Source organism: Erythrolamprus reginae, chromosome 2 (genome assembly GCF_031021105.1).
Source record: "Erythrolamprus reginae isolate rEryReg1 chromosome 2, rEryReg1.hap1, whole genome shotgun sequence".
Lineage (NCBI taxonomy): Eukaryota > Metazoa > Chordata > Lepidosauria > Squamata > Dipsadidae > Erythrolamprus > Erythrolamprus reginae.
This window is the reverse complement of record NC_091951.1, coordinates 312,580,231-312,603,182: the sequence shown is the minus strand read 5'-3', so window position 1 is coordinate 312,603,182 and position 22,952 is coordinate 312,580,231. Positions and strand designations below refer to the sequence as shown.

At 38.0% G+C, this 22,952-nt stretch overlaps 1 protein-coding gene across 2 annotated transcripts; it reads right to left on the bottom strand.

Moving 5' to 3' along the window:
* Nucleotides 1-578: 578 nt before the first annotated feature.
* Nucleotides 579-19,279, bottom strand: GTF2H2 (general transcription factor IIH subunit 2). Of its 2 annotated transcripts, none has more exons than XR_011558350.1 (16): nt 19,064-19,222; nt 15,771-15,845; nt 15,582-15,659; nt 14,327-14,363; nt 13,571-13,657; nt 13,342-13,392; nt 11,466-11,520; nt 11,135-11,240; nt 8,908-8,998; nt 8,657-8,744; nt 6,512-6,619; nt 6,099-6,162; nt 5,423-5,526; nt 3,426-3,598; nt 2,900-2,939; nt 579-966 (listed from the first exon to the last, which is right to left on the bottom strand). XR_011558350.1 is itself a non-coding variant. In XM_070743113.1 (16 exons), the coding sequence occupies exons 2-16, from the start codon at nt 15,824-15,826 to the stop codon at nt 853-855; spliced, it is 1,182 nt and encodes a 393-aa protein (XP_070599214.1). In that variant the 5' UTR covers nt 15,827-15,845; nt 19,064-19,279; the 3' UTR covers nt 579-852. The 2 variants fall into 2 exon arrangements, 1 of the variants encoding a protein (XP_070599214.1); XM_070743113.1 differs by having other exon boundaries at nt 3,426-3,528; nt 19,064-19,279.
* Between the last annotated feature and the right edge of the window lie 3,673 nt (nt 19,280-22,952).

Genomic DNA, 22,952 nt, shown 5'->3' with positions numbered 1-22,952 from the left:
TATTTTCATACTTTAATTAATTAATCTATTTATGTAATCTTGGGTAGAATATTTCTTGGTTATCATTTGGTGCATAAATCGCAACCAATAATATATTTTGATTGTTCATCTTTATTTCAACCATTAGAATTTTTCCTTCTTGATCAGAATATATGTCTTTAGGTTCTATATTCTTCTTAACATACATTGCCACTCCTCTTTTACTCTGATCAATTAATGAAACATACAATTCTCCTAGAGATTTATTTTCCAAAAACTTTTTATGTTGATTTTTAATATGTACTTCTTGTAAGCAAATTCCGTCCATATTTAATTTTTTAAGTTTAGTAAATATTTGATTTCTCTTATTTGGTGCATTAAGTCCATTAACATTCAATGAAATACATTTAAATTTTAAATGCATTTTATTTTTCCTATCTTAAGGCTTTTGCCTTTCTGTTGCTGATCTGGTCATAACTCTTTCTCTCGTTTCCTTAGCCGCTATTTGTTTTTCAAATTCTTCTGCAATTGAAATATTTTCAAGTGGTAGTTATAGTATTGGTTCTATCCCCCCTGCTGCTATGTCCAATAAATTCATATTTTAAGTGCATACATCCAATTTAATACTTTCAAAATATATTTGGCCCATTATTCCATATTATTACAAAAGAACATTAGCAAAAACAAATACATGTAACACAGAGAATTATGTCTCCTTTAAATACATCATCGAATGGATGTGCAAATTCATATTTAGATACGCCTCCGGCTGATTAATTTTCCTTATCTTTCTCTTTAACTTAATTTACTGACTTTCAAGAACTGGTGAGGATTCTCTTCTGAAGAAGTAATATTTAATCAGTGGCATCAAATTCATGGTGGACCAGGATGGCTGTGAATGCAACCTGGACAGCAGTGCAAGGTATCATGAGCAAAAAGATCACAGTCAACACAAAATGCACTATGACAGACTTTACAAATGTAGACCTGAGAAGAGAAAATGAAAATTGACAGTTACATCTTAGCACAGTGATGGCAAACCTTTTCGGCACTGAGTGCCCAAACTGAAACGCGCATTCATGTGTGCTCGATGGAGTGCCAACCCCCCCAAAACCAGCTGACTGATGCATTTTGCAGGCCAATTTTCAGGACACGTTCCGGCGCTCCATTGCCTATGAAGATCAGCTGGCAACGGCACACATGTCCATAGAGGGCTCTGTGTGCCACCTCTGGAACCATAGGTTCACCATCACAGTCTTAGCACGTCACTGCATTGTTAATAAGATGGTAATGTCCTCATATGGGGCTCTCTACATGGGGCTCTCTACATGGGGCTACCCTTGAAAAGTGTTCGGAAACTTCAGATCGTGCAGAATGCAGCTGCGAGAGCAGTCATGGGCTTACCTAGGTATGCCCATGTTTCTCCATCACTCCGCAGTCTGCATTGGCTGCCGATCAATTTCCGGTCACAATTCAAAGTGTTGGTTATGACCTTTAAAGCCCTTCATGGCATTGGACCAGAATATCTACGAGACCGCCTACTGCCGCACGAATCCCAGCGACCGATTAGGTCCCACAGAGTGGGCCTTCTCCGGGTCCCGTCAACTAAACAATGTCGGTTGGCGGGCCCCAGGGGAAGAGCCTTCTCTGTGGCGGCACCGGCCCTCTGGAACCAACTCCCCCCGGAGATTAGGATTGCCCCTACTCTTCCTGCCTTCCGTAAACTCCTTAAAACCCACCTTTGTCGTCAGGCATGGGGGAATTGAAACATCTCCCCCTGGGCATGTTTAATTTATATATGGTATGCGTGTGTGTATGTCTGTTAGTATACGGGGTCTTTTAAATCTTTAAACATTTTAAAATTGTTAGTTTATTTATGATTTGTTGTTACATGTTGTGAGCCGCCCCGAGTCTTCGGAGAGGGGCGGCATACAAATCGAATAAATAATAATAATAAATAATAATAATATGCTTTTAAAAATTTTGCTAAGCAAATGATAATATCTATTAATTATAAGCAATATTTTTATTACATTGTAATGAAAGCTGGTGTATTCTGTGAAGATTGAAAATTATTACTTTTCAAGGCCCAAAATCTGAAATATAAACAATATTTTTTGCACTATAAGACGCACTAGACCATAAGACTCACATTAGCTTTAGAGGAGGAAAACAAGAAAAAAATCTGGCTCTGCCTCTGCCTCCCAGCATCCATCCAGTATTCATCTGGCTAGCATCCTTGCAATGAACAACAACAGCCTGGACATCTTCAGAACGTTATCATAGCCCCAGCATGTGGCTTGTCAAGGCTCCACTCCGTTGCACTCACCACTGGTCAGCTGAGCTGAGAAATGTCTGTGCATCTTACAGCGTGAATATTGTGGGGGGAGGGGGGTTGGTGTAGCAGCAGCAGTATTCGCTGCTGCCTGTCACTGCTGCCGCCATTCGCCACTGCCGAGGAATGCTAGAGCCTTCACTACTGAGCAGCTGATTGACGCTTGGATCATAATACCTGGAATATCACCAATCAGCTGTTCTAGGTGGCAGGGATCACCGCCTCTTATTGCCACTGTCGCAGATTGCTGCCATTCACCACCACTGCTGATCGCCACCATTTATGATCCCCACTGTCTTAAAATAGTTGATCGACAGTATTCCGGGAGGCTGATCCAACCGCCGATCAACTGCTTGGCAGCAAAGGCTCCAGGGTTCCCCAGCGGTGGCAAATGATGGCAGTAGCGAATGCTGCTGCTGCATCAACATCCTTCCCCCACAATATTCACGCTATAAGATGCACAGACATTTCCACCTACTTTGGGGGGGGGGGCGTCTTATAATGAAAAAATACAGTATATGAAGATGTTTGGATGGACATAAAATATGAACTTGTTTACAATTCAAAGTTAAAATAAATACTTACATGACGATCTCTGATTTCTCCCTGACATCCCTGACAATACCTGTTTAAAAAATATTTGCAAATTTCTATTAGGAAATGTGTGTTTATCTTTTTCTTCCAATTTATTACCAGAATTAGAAGATTGGTGGTGCTATCGTAAATACCATATGGTCCCTTTATTTAAAATAAATAAACAGAATACAATGGTTTCCATAGAGAAACATTTAACCAAGTTTTCTTTAGGGATTCACACCATGCAATGAATAGTATTCAATTGCCCGAGATGAAGGTAGGAAAAGGACTTCCTTTGTTTACTAGAACTCTGCCTCAAACCTTAAACTAGTCTTAGAAACAGTAAGTAATAAATGAAGAATCAAAATAAATCTTTTCATAAACTAAAAATAATAATTTGGAAATATTTACTTAGTAGTGAATTTGTTTTAGACAAGGGGCTAGTCAAACACTCAACCAAAAACATTAAAGGATATATCATGTAGGCGGGGGAAAAAATTCCTGGAATTTTGGATCCTAAGTATTTTTTACGTACCTTTCCCCCATATACTGCTCCAATGGAACTTCCTCAAAGACATCCAAAGGAAATAGGTGATGGTATGATCGAGCCAGATGTGGTGCAGACACTAGTGTAAGCCCTGCATAAAATAGGTTCTGTTGATTTTCAAATCTCTGTTCCTCATTCCAAAATAGTATGTCCAATATATACTGCTCAAAAAAATAAAGGGGACACTTAAACAACACAATATAACTCCAAGTAAATCAATCAAACTGTCCACTTAGGAAACAACGCTGATTGACATGTTGCCAGCACATTCACATTCACATGTTGCCAGCACATTCAACTTTGTACAGAACAAAGTATTCAGTGAGAATATTTCATTCATTCAGATCTAGGAGGTGTCCTTTAAGTGTTCACTTTTTTTGAGCAGTGTATAAAAGTTTCTTGTTTATTTTCAGCCATGTAACCTTGAAAATGAATAAGCTTATTCTAATTCCCTTAGAGGGGGTTGAAGTAAAAGTATGATGATGAGCATATGGATATGGAAGTGTAGTCCTAACAGAATAGCCACAGCCAATCTAACTGTCAGGATGAAGCCATTATGTGGAATTAGAGACTTTGGCTTGCCACTGTAGCATAGTATTAGGGGAATTGAAAGAGGTAGTTGAATGAAAGGGAAAGTTACTAGCCACAGCAAATTCTTTCTTAGAGCCCAAGGTCATTTTTTGTTCTGCATCAACTGATGAAAAGAGGAAGTTGGTGGAATCCCTGCACTCGGACTGGTCCTCGTGATGAATCTGTGGGTGTGGGGATGTGAAGTGAACCTTAACCTGGGTTGGGTACTGGAAAGAAGTTAGTACAGTATTGGAATGGTATTAGCGTGACCAACATGGCTCTGATAATAAATCGAACCTTGAGTGAGAGAATTGGTCTGGAATCTGATTTATTTCTCAGATGCTATTTGGGGTGTTGATACTAACATCTGTGATTAATTATCATGATTTATAGTTGAGTCTAATTTCAGTCCTAGTGAATTGTGGAATTAATTCATTCAGGTGTTATCAATTAGGAATGTCCTGCACACAGGAATGGAATTAAGTTTCTAATGAAACATGGCAAATACAAGGCATGTGGACTTCCCATTCCAATAAAAATATATATATTTAATGGACCAGCAACAATTTTAAAGTATTATTATTTAAAACACTTAGGCAGAGATGTATATTACTATTAAATCATAATCTCAACTCAGGCCATAAAAAGGACAATAAATTTATAATCCCAAAACTACAAAAATCCATTCAGGTATCTCAAAACATATTTGTATTCAAATCTAGCAATGCGCTGAACTGCAAAAGATTAATAAGCTAGGTATGTTTTAAGCATTAATAGATATTTATTAATGGAGCATCAGATAAGCAAACCACAGTTTTAAGTACAGGAGAAAACTTTAATCAGCTCTACATTGTTAATTTTTGTAGTAGTAGCAACAGTTCAAATTACAGTTTATTTGAAACTGTTTTGTATTCATTCCATAAACAAATTATTTCTACCTTAAACTGCAACAAATCTTTAACCATTGTTCAGACTCCAGTAGATTAACTATACTTGAGTTGGATTTTTAAATTGCTAAATAAGTCATAATAATAGCAGCCTACTTGGGACCCATGGAACAGTTTTCTAGGGCAGTGTTTCCCTACCTTGGCAACTTGAAGATATCTGGACTTCAATTCCCAGAATTCCCCAGCCAGCATTCGCTGGCTGGGGAATTCTGGGAGTTGAAGTCCAAATATCTTCAAGCTGCCAAGGTTGGGAAACACTGTTCTAGGGAATGTAACACAATTGAAGCAACAATAGATCATTTATGAAAGATGGAGGAAGTGTCATTTAACCATAGTAGAAATGCTACTATGTCACTACTAAATGTAACTACTTTGTGGGAACCTCATTTTTAACTATAAGAACAAAAAAAGAGTATGTACTATTAGGCTCCATTTATGGTAGACAAGTATAAATACCCTGATACTCACCACACACTTTGCATTCCACAGGGAGCTCACAATATTTGGCTCTACACTGGGGACAGAAATATCCTCCTAGTGTAAGGCCTGGGTCGTTGCTGTTTTCCAGATGCCTGTATTGAAATATATTGTTTCCTGAATACTTGTACTGAATGTGCTTGAATTATTTGAACAAAATTAAAGAAGAATATATTAGGTTGTACTTATATACTTAGGAATGTCCATTCCTATACTGTACTTATAATAAGTAATATTATGATTAATTCTTACAGAAACTGCCATAATCAAAAAAATAATGACTATCAAATGCTTCTATTTTATAATATATTTTTCCAGCAATTACGCTACATTTTATGGGGAAAATAGCAATAGAATTATTATTGGCAATTCGTATATCTAAAAAGATCACTTGAGTAATATTTTTGGAATGAACAAAAGAAGGTGTTGGTGAAAGCTAATTTTGATTGAAATTTTAAAATAGGAAGAAAAGGATCGCATCAAAAATATATTTGCAGTTTTCAAAACATCACTCCCTATTTCTGATGGGTGAACAAGCAAGATGGAGTTTGCCTACATTACAGAGGAGATGTAGAAAATGTATCATAAGCTACTGGGTGATCTGACATACCTTACAATTGTGCCCTTGTGAAATGCAATATCTAATACGTAATCACATATTACTTACGCCATGCTAAAAGATGGTTTTGCATCTTGGTCAGCCATTAGTGCAATTGTGTGCTGAGGAAAGCCTATGTAAGAAAAAAAAATACTTAGAATGTTTGATATTGTCCAAACGTGCATTCAGGCAAAATATAGGACACAATATCAAAAAATGTTCCAATCTGTGCAGCTGCTTAACAAAAGAACTACCCTTGGTGCACATGATTACATTTTACATATGGTAAAACAAGTTACTATTAAGACATTGCATGCTGAACCTAGAAGCAAAAAAAGACTTGGTGGAATTTTACTTCTGGGTTTCCATAATATGACCTGCATTTCTCATGTTAAAACAATGGAATAAACAGAATTGCGTAGAACATTTACAGAAATCCCGGGTGTTCAATACTGAGCTCTTAAAAGTAACATAATTCTTACCCATTCGAATAAGAGAACTTTCAGAACTAGAACTGGCTGGTGGTGGACTGACATGATGCATCAGGAGCTCCTTATAATGGCTTTCGTCTAAAATAACATGGTAAGTTCCTGCCATACAGAAATAATACAATGGAAGTTACAACCACAGAATATGTATCAAAAGCTACTGACTTCATTGCCTGGGAAGAATGACTCTTCACAAGTGAGTAAGTTCTCTAAAAAGGAAAGGTACTGTTTTCTCTTTTGGACTAGCCCAGCACTGCGGACCAGTGATAGAAGTAGCAGGGATGGGAATGGTTTTGGGCACAACCTAATCCCACACATGCGCAAATGGAGCCTCACATGTTACCCACCGCTAGCTTTGGCCAGTTCCCAACGGACCACAGCATGGTAACCAGGCCATGGACCAGGGGTAAGGGAGCCCAGTCTAGCCAATACATAGAGAACAATACAGAGCCGGGTGGCGCAACAGGTAAAGTGCAGTACTGCAGGTTACTGAAGCTGACTGTAGATCAGCGATGCAAATCTCATCACATGACTCAGCCTTCCATCCTTCTGAGGTGAGTAAAATGAGGACCTGGATTGTGGGGGCAATATGCTGGCTCTATTAAAAAGTGCTATTGCTAACATGTTGTAAGCCACCCTGAGTCTAAGGAGAAGGGCGACATGCATGCATAAATACATACATACATACATACACACATACATACACACATACATACATACACACATACATACATAAATAGCAGGAATAGTGAAACCATTTATGCACTGGACTTTGAATTTTTTTAAGGCTGATTAAAAAAATATTAGTGAAACATTGATTACATTGATTGAACCTATTACAATTTAACAATTTTAATAATTAACTTGGAATAAAATACTTAGGATCAAATTCAATTGCAAAGTGTCAGAAAGATTTGTTCAAATCTGATTGCCAGATACATAATTTATAAGAAATACTAAGGATTTTTCACCTTCTTTTTCACTTCAAAGTTACCATATGCTCCTAATTTATTTTCTTGTTATTAAAACCTGGATTGTGGGGGCAATATGCTGTTTATAACATGTTGTAAGCCACCCTGAGTCTAAGGAGAAGGGTGGCATTAAAATCAAATAGATAGATAGATAGATAGATAGATAGATAGATAGATAGATAGATAGATAGATAGATAGATAGATAGATAGATAAGATAGATAGATAGATAGATAGATAGATAGATAGATAGATAGATAGATAGATAGATAGATAGATAGATAGATAGATAGATAGATAGATAGATAGATAGATAGATAGATAGATAGATAGATAGATAGAAGTGATGCAGTGCAGTGCACTACAGGTGACCTAGAGGTGGAGCTCTTGCCTCGCAATCAGGAGGCGGTGAGTTTGATCATAGATAGAGGCAGATAATTTTCTCTGGGCACACTGAGAATATATCTGCTGAACAAAACTCCACATTGGCAATAGGAAGGGCATTCGGTCATTAAAACACTCTGCTGGCTCCATTCAGTTGCCCTTACTGCAACTGCAAGGGATTATGGGGTCGTTAAATGAAGATGATGATGATTAAAACAGAAAATACATCAATAATCTAAAATTTCCTGCAAAACAATTGCTTGAAATATGTAAGCAGCAATAAACTATCAGAGGCCCAGGGCTGAAATCTGCTCCAAAATCCTCTTTGTAGCATGTTTTTGTAATCATTTTGAAGTAGAATACACTTTTAAAAAGAATTCTGCAGTATAAATATTAAAATAGCTAACATAATTCAAACCGGAACAAGTCCATAATTTCCCTTTAAAATGCAAGGAAATAACTCTTTTAAAATCACATCACCAACTTCCTTCCACTGTCACCCTTCAGTTGCCAGAGCCTCATTACATGTTTAGTGTCACCCATAACCCTCAAAAGTTTCTCCGCTATGCTTCAAATGCACAATGGAAAGGAGAAATTGGTATAGTGAATGTTTTCCAGGGAACAAAGAATTCAACATTTTACAATGGTTATTGAACACAACCGGAAGCATATTAAAGATATATTAGACAATGGTTACAAATAAAAATTCTTGATATTGCATAGTCAGGAAAAATAGAGGACTATAATATATATTTATGAATTCATTTTATGTATAATATACATACCACCAGTTTCTCGGGCAAGCACAGTGCATACTCGAACTTCAGCAGAAAGACCAATAACAGACACTCTGATCTTAGAAGATTTTAAGGACTTTGGATGAAAAAAATGCAGAATTTATTTTAAAAACACCATCAGAATAAAAAATTATAAAAGAAAAGAAACTTCCAATATTTCATAACACCCCAATTAATTATTTAAGTATAAAAATGACCCAGTATGACAATTAAATAATAAAAAAGAATAAATTCTGTACCTTTATTAGATCATATATATTTGAGGGATCACATGTTGTTAGGCTGCTGAGTATTACTAAAACTTCTCGGCTTGTATGTCCTGGCATGTGCCTAAAGACAATAAAATATTCACATCTAATAGTTGCAAGAACAAGTTCCAAATGTATTTGCGGTTATATTGAATATGTGCAGTCTGTTTGAACATAGAAACATAGAAGACTGACGGCAGAAAAAGACCTCATGGTCCATCTAGTCTGCCCTTATACTATTTCCTGTATTTTATCTTACAATGGATATATGTTTATCCCAGGCATGTTTAAATTCAGTTACTGTGGATTTACCAACCACGTCTGCTGGAAGTTTGTTCCAAGGATCTACTACTCTGTCAGTAAAATAATATTTTCTCACGTTGCATTTGATCTTTCCCCCAACTAACTTCAGATTGTGTCCCCTTGTTCTTGTGTTCACTTTCCTATTAAAAACACTTCCCTCCTGAACCTTATTTAACCCTTTAACATATTTAAATGTTTCGATCATGTCCCCCCTTTTCCTTCTGTCCTCCAGACTATACAGATTGAGTTCACGAAGTCTTTCCTGATACGTTTTATGCTTAAAACCTTCCACCATTCTTGTAGCCCGTCTTTGGACCCGTTCAATTTTGTCAATATCTTTTTGTAGGTGAGGTCTCCAGAACTGAACACAGTATTCCAAATGTGGTCTCACCAGCGCTCTATATAAGGGGATCACAATCTCCCTCTTCCTGCTTGTTATACCTCTAGCTATGCAGCCAAGCATCCTACTTGCTTTTCCTACTGCCTGACCACACTGCTCACCCATTTTGAGGCTGTCAGAAATCACTACCCCCAAATCCTTCTCTTCTGAAGTTTTTGCTAACACAGAACTGCCAATGCAATACTCAGATTGAGGATTCCTTTTCCCCAAGTGCATTATTTTACATTTGGAAACATTAAACTGCAGTTTCCATTGCTTTGACCATTTATCTAGTAAAGCTAAATCGTTTACCATATTACAGACCCCTCCAGGAATATCAACCCTATTGCACACTTTAGAGTCATCGGCAAATAGGCAAACCTTCCCTACCAAACCTTCCCCTATGTCACTCACAAACATATTAAAAAGAATAGGACCCAGAACAATTGAACCTTCAATTGCAAACAGATGAATAAGATTTTATTAAATTCTTTCTTACTGAAAGTAGCAAACACAAGTTTCTGATACAGATAGACAAAGTTATACATATATCTAGTTTGAAAAAGTATGGCTATATACAAACAGCTTTTCTAATCATGTTCCCCTAGCTTTGTTGGATTTCAACATACAGAAATCCTGATAACTTTTGTTACTGGAAGGTGTACAGTCTTTCATGATTACTAAAATAAGCTAAGACTCTGTTAGGATAATAACTTTATCAAATTGGTCTTATTATTAATGATTTTGGAAAATTGCTTTCTTTTTGTTTGTGTTTTTTATCTTTTATTACTATCAAAGTAAAATTTGCATTCTAAAATTCTTATATTTCAAAAGGGTTAAAGGAACAAGAACAAATTAAGGCAGCCAGTTTGGCATGCAGGCAAGGCATATATTTATTAAAATATATGCAACAAAAGATGATTAGGGGTCTAGAGGCTAAAATATATAAAAATCGGTTGCAAGAACTGGGCATGGCTAGTTTCATGAAAAGAAGGACCAGGAGAGACCTGATAGCAGTGTTCCAATATCTCAGGGGTTGCCACAAAGAAGGACGCAACCTATTCTTCAAAGCACCTGAGGGTAGAACAAGAAGCAATAGGTGGAAGCTGAACAAGGAGAGAAGCAACTTAGAATAAAGGAGAAATTTCCTGAGTTAGAACAATTCATCAGTGGAACAGCTTGCCTCCAGATATTGTGAATGCTCCAAAACTGGAAGTTTTTAAGAAGATGTTGGATAACTGTCTGAAGTAGTGTAGGGTTTCCTGCCTAAGCAGTGGGTTGGACTACAAGACCTCCAAAGTCCCTTGCCAACTCTGTTGTTATTGTTATTATAGTTATTGTTATTCAGATTTAACGAGAAATTAAATGAAGAAAAGGACCAGAGAATGAGACAAAAATACAAACTCAAAAAGTATTCAAACTCAAAAATTATTTAATTGCCCTGTCAATTTTTTGCTCTTTTAATTAGTGAAATCATTTACAGCTATTTTAAAATAAAATTTCAAAAAATCACTTACATTTCCAACATATACTTACTTTAATGTTTGGGTGGCTAAATTTAAAGCATTATATAGAGAAGGCTCTCCTAGGCAGGTCATATCTACAGCTTTTTTCAGAGCTGTCACATGTTTCCTTGGATTCCCTATGAAAAGAAAAGAACCTGTTATTACTTATTAATGTCCTAGCTCACTCCCAGGCAATGGAAAATACTCCCTTAAGGGTTGCATTTGGCTGTTACTCTGTCTGCCTTTAGAAAATTAAAAATGCATTTTAATGTATGTGTTTACAAGATCAAATAGATATATATTTTATCAAAAATAATGGCCATTTCAGGAAGAAATAAGAACTGAGGAAACAGAATCAATACCTGAAAGTTCGGTCAGTTTTTCAGCTCTTTTACTCTTAGTTACAACAATGCCAATCTGCAAGAAATTTGTTTGCCGTTAACAGGATTAATTGAGCAATGAAAATTACATCTCAGAAAAAATATGGCTATATTTGCATAATAGACAGAGTAAGATGGCTCCACATTCAAACAGTATTGTTTCTCTTTGTATTACCACAGATTTTGCTGGGAAAAAGACTTAGTCAAAACAGTTCTTGCAACATCTTTACTGGAGCAAAATGCTTTAGGAAATATTTTGTAGTGTGCATCTTAATGAAGTTATATAAAGAAGTTCTTTGTTGCTTAATTGTGCTATAAAATCATGGAATCTGATAATGTAGATTTCAAAATGCTACCATATTTCCACGAAAATAAGACCCTGTCTTATATCTTTTTGAACCTTGAAATAATTGCTTGGCCTTATTGCCATGCACTCAAAAGCCCGACTGGGCTTATTATCAGGGGATGTCTTATATAGGGGGAAACAACGTAGGAACCATTGATCTCTCCTCCCATTTTTTTTAAGGTTCCTAATTTATTTGGCTACAAAACAGGCTTGATAGATGCTGCCTGATAAAATCAGAAGCCCAAGACCAGCGGTCCCCAAACTACGGCCCGCGGGCCACATGTGGCCCTCTGAGGCCATTTATCTGGCCTGCGGATCTTTTTCAAGGCCGCACTGGAAAAGCAGTGAGAACGTCCCCTTCAATCTTATCTCACCCGAGGTAAAGTAAGGCTTGCCGAAAGCCGAGCTGGGCACAACACACACACATACACACACCTCCTCTTTGAGTTGCTAGCTCCCGTTTTCTGAATGGGGATTGAATGGGAGTCCAGGGTCGGTGGGTGGAGGCTTGTCGAGTGAGTCCTCCACGGGGAGAGAAGAGGGAGGGTGAAAGAGGGAAAAGAGAGAGAGAGACAAGTGGAGAGAAAGAAAGAAAAGGGAAAAAGAGCAAGGGAAAGAAGTGGAGAGGAAGGAAGGAGGGAGGGAAGGGAGGAAGGGGGAGAAAGAGAGGGAGAGAGAAAGGGAGATAGCAAGAGAGAGAAAGAAAGCAAGAGAGAGAGAGAGAAATAGTGAGTGAGTGAGTGAGTGAGTGAGAGAGAAAGAAATAAGGTATGTGCAGTGTGCATAGGAATCTATTCACAGGTTTTTTTATAGTCCGGCCCTCCAACAGTCCAAGGGACAGTGAACTGGACCCCTGTGTAAAAAGTTTGGGGACCCCTGCCTAAGAGCAAAGGAAATCACAATTCTAAAAGTTAGAGCTTCAAGATTATCATGGCCTGTTTCTCCAGGAAACAAATATTAATTACATTTACGTAGATTGCAGAACCAAGCTGGCTTTACTCTTTCTAAGCTATGCCAAGAATCCACTTGCAACAACTGGGAAAAAAGAAAATATGCTTGCTTCCCCAACTCTAGATGATTAACTAATCACTATCATTTACCAAACATTAAGGGAAAAAGTTAATTATAGGAATGGCTGCTCTATGCATGCAGCATCCTGCCCATATAATTTCAAACTCTATATAACCCTTTTTCTTCCATTATCTATTTCATGCTGCCTTACCCAATAACAAAGTGTTAGCACAGGATTAATATGCACTGTAGCTTTGATATCCAACAACAAGGTGTTAGTACAGGATTAATATGCACTGGAGCTTTGATTTTTGCTAGGACAGAAATTAAAGTTTCTGTTTTTCTACTATATATTGCTTAGACACTAGAATCTTTTTCCAGAACTTCAAAATAAAAAATAATTTATTACTGCCATCAATATTTAAAGACAGATTTTATTTTTAAACAAATGAAGTATAAGCAACAACTCTGAAACTTTATTGTTTTCAACAGTGCACATACCTGGCTTATAGGATTTTGATCAAAATATTCTTCAACAAAATATTCCAGTAGCTACAGAATGAGAAACATTAAAACAATATATCAAATATCTTATTATTTCAGAATATTTGTGTAAGTTCATTAAATTAAGAAATGATCACTGGTCAATGGTCAACAATAAGAATTTGTGTCCACATTGTATTTGCTGTACAGATTTTGAGCCCTTCTGAATTATTTCAAAAATAATCACCTTTAAGGTACATGTTAATCTATTAGGTTTTAAATCTTGATCTTCCATTGTTCTTGATCCATCTACAACTACATACAGGTGGCGCATCTATAAAGATTAAAAACATAAAGTAAATATTATAGTATTGCATTCAAAAATAGCATTAAATATTAACTTTATATAAAACTTAACTTAAAATGACAAATGTTTTTATATACTAGTTTTATATACTAGCTTTCAAAAATTATATCATTCCTTTAATGTAGAATTACAAATTGCAAACATCCATAAATTTGTTTAAGATCCAATTAATCAAATATTATACATAGATATAGAGACTGCAAGTATCAGATTTTTTTTATGCTTCACTCTAATCTCTTTGCCTCAAGCATTATAAAATGTATTTGAACTAGTCCAAGTAATTTATTACTTACCAGAATTAAAAATAAATGAATTTATAATATATTCATTTATTTATTTATTATCTAGCCTTTAATTTCTATAAATGAGGCAAACATACTTAATACTCCTTCCTCCTCCTGTTTTCCCACAGCAACCCTGTGAGGTGGATTGAGCTGAGAGTGACTGGTCCAAAGTGATCCATCTGATTTTCATGCCTAAGGCAGTACTGGAATTCAGAATCTCATGATTTCTAGCCTGGTACCTTAATCATTGATCCTTTCACACCAAAGCCCAAGCAAGAAGCTGCCACTCACTTAATACTTAAGTCTAATTTAAGCAATTTATTTGAAGCAAAATGAGAAAATGAAAGTGTACCATCCCAAGTCGAACTTGTCCATGATGTTCAAAAGTTCTAGAAAATAAGAAATAATTGTTGTAATGTTCCTGATCTGTAGGTAAGCGGTTTGTACATTTCATTTTGTAGATTTTCTGAAAGGTATACTGTAATCCATGTAATTCATGCACTGGTCATTACCCACCAGGATTACTGTAATACATTCTATGTATCCTACAACTGGTCCAAAATAACATGACAAGACTACTACAGGGTTAATCGTCTCGTTGTAGGATAATGCTTCTAAAATTACTGCACAGGCTACCAGCTCCAATTCAAATCTCTGTATGACCTAAAAAGCCTTATGTAGCATAGCACATAGTTGTATGAAGCATCTTGATAGAATAAAATCTGCCCATCTAGTTGTTATATCATTATGCTATCTACAAAGTTTACTTGAATTCAATTTTTACCTTCTCAGTCCAAATCTCTTTTTCTTTTTTTGACATGCGACTTCCTACTTACTTAATATTAGCATTAAATATGGTACCAGCTTAATTTTAAAATCACTCTCAGTGTTTTTAAATGAATAACGGAGTTAAATGTTCAAATAAACAAACAAATTTTACTAGAACATATTTTATAATTTTAAAATAAAGCACTAAAGATAAGAACGGTGCTATATTTCATTCATCTGACTGAATATAACCATGATGGCAAACCTCTGGCACATGTGCCAGAGGTGGCTGCTTTTCTAGTTTCCAGTGTGCTCATACATGCCGGCTAGCTTTGCACATGCCAAGAGCCACAGAAACCTGAAGACCAGCTGGCCAGAACGCATTGTTCATGCTGGAAACCAGATCAGGTAGCTGGCGCACTTATGCACACTGACCAGCTGGTGTTTGAGTTTCTCCGGCTCCAGCGCGCACATACACCCGCGAACCTTTTTGGCACTTAGCACTATCCCTGGAATATAACTTCAAACAACTTCAAACAAGAGAGATCTGAATATTCCATATCCAAATGGAATGGAATTAACTACCTTTAAATTTACACATTTCTTACAAAATTATATCAATATTTATTTATTATATTTTATTTATTTATTATATTTGTATGCCGCCCCTCTCCGAAGACTCGGGGCGGCTCACAACAGCAATAAAAACAATATAAAAGTGGAACAAATCTAATATTAAAAACATATATCATTACTTAAAAACCAAACAGCAACATTCATACCAAACATAAAACAAAGTATTAAAAAAGCACTATATACCACACTCAATAAATGCTTACCTTTTTCTCTTGGCCTTGAAGAGAATATCTTCTATACTCGCTTTTAATGACCCAGATTCATCTTCTTTAAGAATTTCCCTAGGGGAAAAAAAACCAAAAGAGTAAGAATTATGTAATGTATTTACAGCAGGATGCCACACTTTTTTTAAAAAATGGAGGGAAGCTTAAGTACTGAAAAAGCAAGCTTACCATGTTCTTTCGTAACCCCCTTCCCACCGTTTGGTTCTTTCAGGTTCATCATCCATTTCTTTGAATCAATGTTTCCTAATTAAGTAACAAAAATAATTATCACAATCTAATTAAAATACTGTACTAATAGCCACACAGATGCATATATTCACACACAATGCATACCTTGAAATGATAAAAACTAATATAACCACCTCCCTGAATCGTTCAAACTATATTTATGTAACTATTTTCCCTCCATTAGTAGATATTTGCTACACGGAAAACATAAGACTTAATAAGACTTAAGTCTTAAAAATAAGACTTAATTTTTTTAAATTTGTCAAGTACGTATTTGTAATACAAATAGATATAACATTGTTTATATATAAGATGGGTACTGATAAGAGGGAACAGTTGGACAGGGACGGCAGGCCCGTTGGTGCACAATCCTAAGATTTTTATTAATATTGATTGTTTCTTCATTGCTTATTTGACCCCTATGACAATCGTTAAGTATTGTACCACATGATTCTTGACAAATGTATCTTTTTCTTTTATGTATGCTGAGAGCATGTGCACAAAGACAAATTCCTTGTGTGTCCAATCACACTTTGCCAATAAAATTCTATTCTATTCAATTATGCATGCCCTTTACTGACTTCTTAGGAGTCGAGTGAGGTCAACAATGGATAGTCTAGGGCAGCGTTTCCCAACCGGTGTGCCGCGGCACACTGGTGTGCCGCGAGACACCGTCAGGTGTGCCGCGGCGAGAGGCGGCGGAGGAGAGTGGGCGGATCGGGCGGGCAATGGGGCAGGGCGGAGAAGCCAGGGGCGCGTTTGGCTGGAGGCACCGTGGGGAGGCAGGGGTAGCCGCAGCTCCCTTAACTTCTACTGCCGCACCACCCTGCCCCTGCTCCCCACGGTGCCTCCGGCCAAACGCGCCCCTGGCTTCTCCGTCCTGCCCCATTGCCCGCCCGATCCGCCCACTCTTCTCCGCCACCGCCTCCTGCCTTGGGGCGAGGAATCCGGGAGTCCGGGACTGTGTGGCTTTGCGCCATGAAGAGAAAATGGCCGACTTTTCCCTGCTGCCGTTTTCTCTTCATGGCGCAAAGCCACACAGTCCCGGACTCCCGGATCGCTCGTTTCTCCGGTCAGCAAAGCCATCTGCCCAGGAAAGCGCCGCGCTGGCCGGAGAAGCGAGCAATCCGGGAGTCCGGGACTGTGTGGCTTTTGGCCGGGCTAATGGGAGGCGGCGCGAGGCCGGGCGCTGGGGACGTCTGGGAGGGCGAGGAGGCTGATGGCTGCTGCGCACTCCACTCTCTCTCCGGCTCTCTCTCGCTCTTTCTTTTTCTCTCTGTTGCTGGTGTGGTGAATGAGAGAGAAAGAGAGAGAAAAAGGAGGGGAGAGAGAATGAGAGAAAGAAAGAAAGAGAAAGAGAGGGAAAGAAAGCAAGAGAGAGAGAGAGAAAGAAAGGGGGGAAGGAGGGAGAGGGAAAGACATAGAGGGAGGGAAGGAGGGAGAGAGAAAGAGCAAAAAAGAGAGGAAGAAAGAAAGAGGGATGGAGAGAAAGAAGGGAAGGAAGGAAGAGAGAGAAAGAGGGAGGGAGAAATAGAGTGAAATGGAGGAAGAGATATTTTTTTTGTCCAAACTTTTCTTTAGCCCCCCCGCCCCCCCCTTCAGTGTTCCCCAAAATTTTGAAAACATGAATAATGTGCCGCGGCTCAAAAAAGGTTGGGAAACACTGGTCTAGGGCAGCGTTTCCCAACCGGTGTGCCACAGCCAGGTGTGCCGCCAAGCTCCTAGGGAAAAAGGAGAGCTTAAGGAGAGCCCTGCCCAGCTGGAGATTCCCTGGCAGCACCAGGTAGAAGCCGGCAATGCAGCACCCTTTTCCAGTGCCGCACAAGGAGCTGGGCGTTGGAGTTTGGGGTGGGGAACGATGAAAGTGCGGAGGCCAGCGCCGCGGCTGCCCCCACCCCCTAGTGCCTCCGTTCCCCTCGCGCCCCTGGCTTCTCGCCGCTGACGCCTGCCCACCCGCCCGCCCTCCCGCCCTCCCGCTCGATCTGCCCCTTTCTCCAGCTCCTCCAGCGAGCGCTCGGAGAAAACCTTCTCACAGCGGAGGTCGGAGAAGGTTCTTTGGAATGTCGGGGGTGCGTGCGCGCGCGCGCCCTATCCCCCAGCCAGCCTACCCGGAAAAGCTTTGCCGGCCTCCACAGAGAAGAAGAGAGAGAACAAGAGAGAGAAAGAAAGGAAGAGAGAGAAAGAGATAGCAAGAGAGACAGAATGAGAGAGAGAGAGAAAGAGAAAGAAAGAAAGAGACAGCAAGAGGGGGAAGGAGGGAGAGAGAAAGAGAGCCAAAGAGAGAGGAAGGAAGGAAGAGAGAAAGAAAGAGATAGCAAGAGAGACAGAATGAGAGAGAGAAAGAGAAAGAAAGAAAGAGACAGCAAGAGGGGGGAAGGAAGGAGAGAGAAAGAGCAAAAGAGAGAGGAAGGGAGAGAGAAAGAAAGAGATAGCAAGAGAGACAGAATGAGAGAAAGAAAGGAAAGAAAGAAAGACAGCAAGAGGGGGGAAGGAGGGAGAGAGAAAGAGCAAAAGAGAGAGGAAGGAAGGGAGAAAGAAAGGGATGGAGAGAGAGAGAAAGAGGGAGGGAGAGAAAGAGGGAGGGAGAGAGAAAGGGAGAAAGAGAGATTTTTTTTGTCCAAACTTTTTTGCGCCCCCCCCCCGCCCCCTCAATGTTCCCCAGGATTTTGAAAATGTGAATAATGTGCCGCGGCTCAAAAAAGGTTGGGAAACACTGGTCTAGGGATAAAGTTTTGGGGGTTTGGTGATGAAACCACAGAATCAGGAAGTGAGTTCCAGACATTAACCACTACATTGCTAAAGTCGTGTTTTCTACAGTCAAGTAGCAGCAACCCCACCTGAGTATATCCTTGGAATTTATGTAGAATTATTTTTATTTTATTGGAATTAGATAAAAACGTATCACACATTACTCTAAGTTACAATAAAATTTTATTGTAACTTAGAGTAATGTGTTATACGTTTTTTTAACACGTATATTTATTCAGATAAGTAAAAGATAATTCAAAAAAATAAAGAATATATAAACAATAATATATAGCCAGTAATGTCAAAATATGATTGATTAGAGAGGTAAATACATGACAATCGAACAAGGGGCTCTAAGGTGAACTTCAGAAATGGGAAATAACACAAAAACACGAGAAAAAAAACTTCAATGTCTGAATATGGAAGGTTCACTTTGCTGGAGCAGCAAAAAGACATTTTAAAAGAGAAAAGCATTTTGTACTCACAGCGTTTCTCAGCTGACAAGAGTTTAAAAAAACAAACAAACTCGGGACTAGAAGGATTCACCAACCCTCCTTTTTTTCCTTCGTCAAAACTCTGGAAAAAAACGTGCAGACGGACAAAAGCCCACCCACCCCACCATCCACCTACCCACCCGTTTCCTGAAAGAACCGGCAACAGCCCAACCAAACATCGCCTTATCTCTGATTCCGGTCCCTTCTTTAAAACACTCCGGGTCGAAGCGCAATAACGGCGCAACATAGTTCCGCCGAAAAAAAGCTCGAGATAGAAGGGGAAACATCATAGGTGCAGAATAAATATTTGGGGGGGGGGGGGGTTTCTCCCCTTGTTCTTAGGGCAATGGCCCCCAGAGGCTTTAATCCTGGAAAGGGGACTTCTGGAGGAGACCTTTCTAAGGCACCTTCTGGATAGAGAAAGAGTTCTGCTGAGTCGAAAAGAAGTTGTTTTGCGTAGTTGTTTTTTTAAAATTTATTTATTTGTCAAACATAGTACTACGATAGTAGCAGTTTGTTACACCGTCTGTGTCACGTAACATAAGGAAAAAGTAACGATAAAAGAGGACAATAGGGACGGTAGGCACAGTGGTGCGCTTATGCACGCTCTTTTTGTGTCATAAAAGTTGTGTCAAAGATAAAACTCAATTCCTGAGTTTTGAATTTTATTTCTTTCCGTATCAACACCGCATCGTTCTCTGTTTCGTTTTTATGTGCAATTAGACCTTGAGTGAGAGCAATCTATAAAAAAATTATCGGAGAGGATGCAGGTTATTTATTGCAGTGCAACTGTGATTGAATACCAGTGTGTCTCCGTTCCAACTCGCTACGCAGCTACACGTTTATTTTATTTTATTTTATTTTATATATACTGCTCAAAAAAATAAAGGGAGAACTCAAATAACACATCCTTGAGCTGAATGAATGAAATATTCTCATTGAATACTTTGTTCTGTACAAAGTTGAATGTGCACAACAGCATGTGAAATTGATTGTCAATCAGTGTTGCTTCCTAAGTGGACAGTTTGATTTCACAGAAGTTTGATTTACTTGGAGTTATATTGTGTTGTTTAAGTGTTCCCTTTATTTTTTTGAGCTGTGTGTGTGTGTATGTATGGTCGAACAGGTATAGAATTGTAGTTTGTATAAGCATAACATACAGGGGTGGACAAAAAAATGGAAATACCTGACTTTTTGGCATCATGTTTGAACATGTTCGAATCAATCAAAGCTTGACATATTTTAATGTCTTTTTGGTTTTTTAGATTGTTATTTGATATGATTTTTTAAAACTACTTTTTTTTACAGAAATTTAAGGAAATTAGTTATAACCTTCTAGAAATGGCAGACCTCTCAGACTTTCAAAGAGGCCAAATTGTTGGTGCTCGAATGGCAGGCGCTAGTGTAACAGAAAGTGCCCGGATGTTTGGCGTTTCAAGATGTAATGTCTCAAAAGTAATGACTGATTTTAGAAGAGAAGAGGAAACGTCCTCAGCCAAGCACAGGTCTGGTTGAAAGTCGAAGTTGTGTGAGAGAGACCATCGAACTCTAAAGCGAATTGTTAGAGCGGATCGCAAGACCACAGCTCCTAAAATCACTGCAGAGCTCAATAGACATGTACAGAACCCAGTTTCCACAAAAACTGATCAAAGGGAGCTTCACAGATCAGCAAGATTTTTCCATCCCCCCCCCCCCCGTAAGTAGTAAGTAATGATAAAAGAAGGCAGTAGGACAGGGATGGTAGGCACAGTGGTGCGCTTATGCACGCCCCTTACAAACCTCTTAGAAACAGATTGTAGACAATCTGAAGTTAAAGATTTTGGGGTTTGGGGAAGAAACCAGAGTCAGGTAATGCGTTCCAGGCATTGATCACTCTATTGATAAAGTCCTATTTTCTGCAATTTAGTTTGGAGCAGTTTATGTTAAGTTTGAAGTGCTTGTGTGTTGTTGCGGCTGAAGGTGAAGTAGTCACTAACAGGAAGGATATTTTGGTATATGATTTTATGAACTACTGTTAAATCAGATTGGAGGCAAGATAGTTGTAAATTGTCTAATGGCAGTTAGAGCAAAAGGAGGAAGGGCTCAATTTGACTGAATACATTCCTTTCCATTAATTAGGGGGGGGGGGAATCATCAGAGTATACAATATACCCACATGCTGTCTGTGTAAATGTGGAACATTTTAAATCAAGAGCACAGCTGATTTCTGAAGATGCAACTAATTGTTTGGTTGAATTGATCTGACATGGAGGAGTCAATTTAACAAAGTTATATGGGTATTTTATTTTTTTCATCAGGTCAGATTTAAGTATAAACAAGACACGACAGTAGACATGCTGGTGTGCTTATGCATGCCTTATGCATAGGAAGGGTTTCGTTCAAAAGACACTGTTTGCTTCTTACTATGATCTGTACCATCACCACTGGATAATTGTAATAAATCACACTTTCTTAACCCATTGACTTTACATGCTGGAAACCAGCTGGGAAGGTTGCAAATGATGATCATGTGACCTGCACCATGCTTCAACCATCATAAATATATGCCAGTTGCCAAGTACCCAAATTTTAATCATAAAACCATGGAAATGCTGCAAGAGCAGGCACAAGTTCTTTTTTAGCGCCTTGCAACTTTGAATGTTGCTAAATGAGTGGTTTTAAATTGAGGATTAGCTGTGATACTTCAGTTGAAGAAGTATTGGAAATATATTTTATGTTTAATAATAATAATTTATTAGATTTGTATGCCGCCCCTCTCCGAAGACTCGGGGCGGTTTAAAGCTTAATATATGTTTAGTTCTATTAATAGCTGATAATTTACATATACTTCACAAACTTTACAATGTGTTTTTGTAAGTAGTACACTCCCATATGAAACAAATACACACAATTATTATATATTTTAAGATCAACACAATGATGTTCAGTTTCATAATTTTAATGAGGCTGTCCTTCATACTCCAGAGGTCTTGTATTACTCTTCAGAAATAATACATATATTTTCATCTCTTTATTTTGAGGCAATTAATAGAATCTAAAAAATGTTAAGGAAAATGTCATGAAACAATTGACTTCAATCCATGGCTACAACCTTTTTTTCTTAACTAAAATTGGAACTTGGTATGAACCATTTGTGTTATTTTTTCTACTTTGGAAATTACTTCCCTGTGGTATAGGGCAGATCCAGGTATTTACATATCCCAGTTTAAAACAGAAGCATCAAACATTACTCTTAATCAGATAACTTTCCAACTTAATGCTCTTAACAAAACATTCTTCTAGCAGGAGATAATTTCTTGCAACACCTGAAGGGATAAGTTTGGATGAGTTTGTGAATCAGAATACCTTGTGATTCTAATGTTTAGCCTTCTAACTTATTTCTCAATTACTTCATTTGTTCAGGAAATCCTAAAGACAATTGTTTGAGCCAATGGAAATATACAATTATAAAGTACATTCAATTTCCATCATGGATAAATTTGCAGGTCCCAAGATTCCACAAGAGCAGAAATAAACTATTTGATATGAAGGTACAATAGATCTTTAAAAATAACTAGATTTGCATTAAGGTAAGTATCTTTTATTGCCGACACTCAAATGCTTAATAGAAAGGGACTAGATATATACATACTAAAATATTTGTTATGGTTCATGCGATTAGTATAAATTGGTTTAGGCTTGAGTTACTGAGATTTATTTCCTTATATAACCTGTTCCCATTAGGTTTAAAGAGATGGAAGGCTGCTATCAAGTAGTATATATAAAGTATATGTTGCAGACAAGTTACAAAAATGAAATTATAACAATGTCTAGTTGATTAGTATTGCTGGTGTAATAGCTCCCTTGCTTACTTTAATAGGAAAACAGACTGAAACTGAAA

Coding starts and splice junctions, on each gene's coding strand:
- GTF2H2 (XM_070743113.1), bottom strand. CDS start 15,826: ATGGATGATGAACCTGAAAGAACCAAACGGTGGGAAGGGGGTTACGAA. Junction 13,393..13,570: donor GATTAACATGTACCTTAAAG/GTGATTATTTTT, acceptor CTCATTCTGTAG/CTACTGGAATATTTTGTTGA. Junction 8,999..11,134: donor TTAGCCACCCAAACATTAAA/GTAAGTATATGT, acceptor TATTGTCTTTAG/GCACATGCCAGGACATACAA.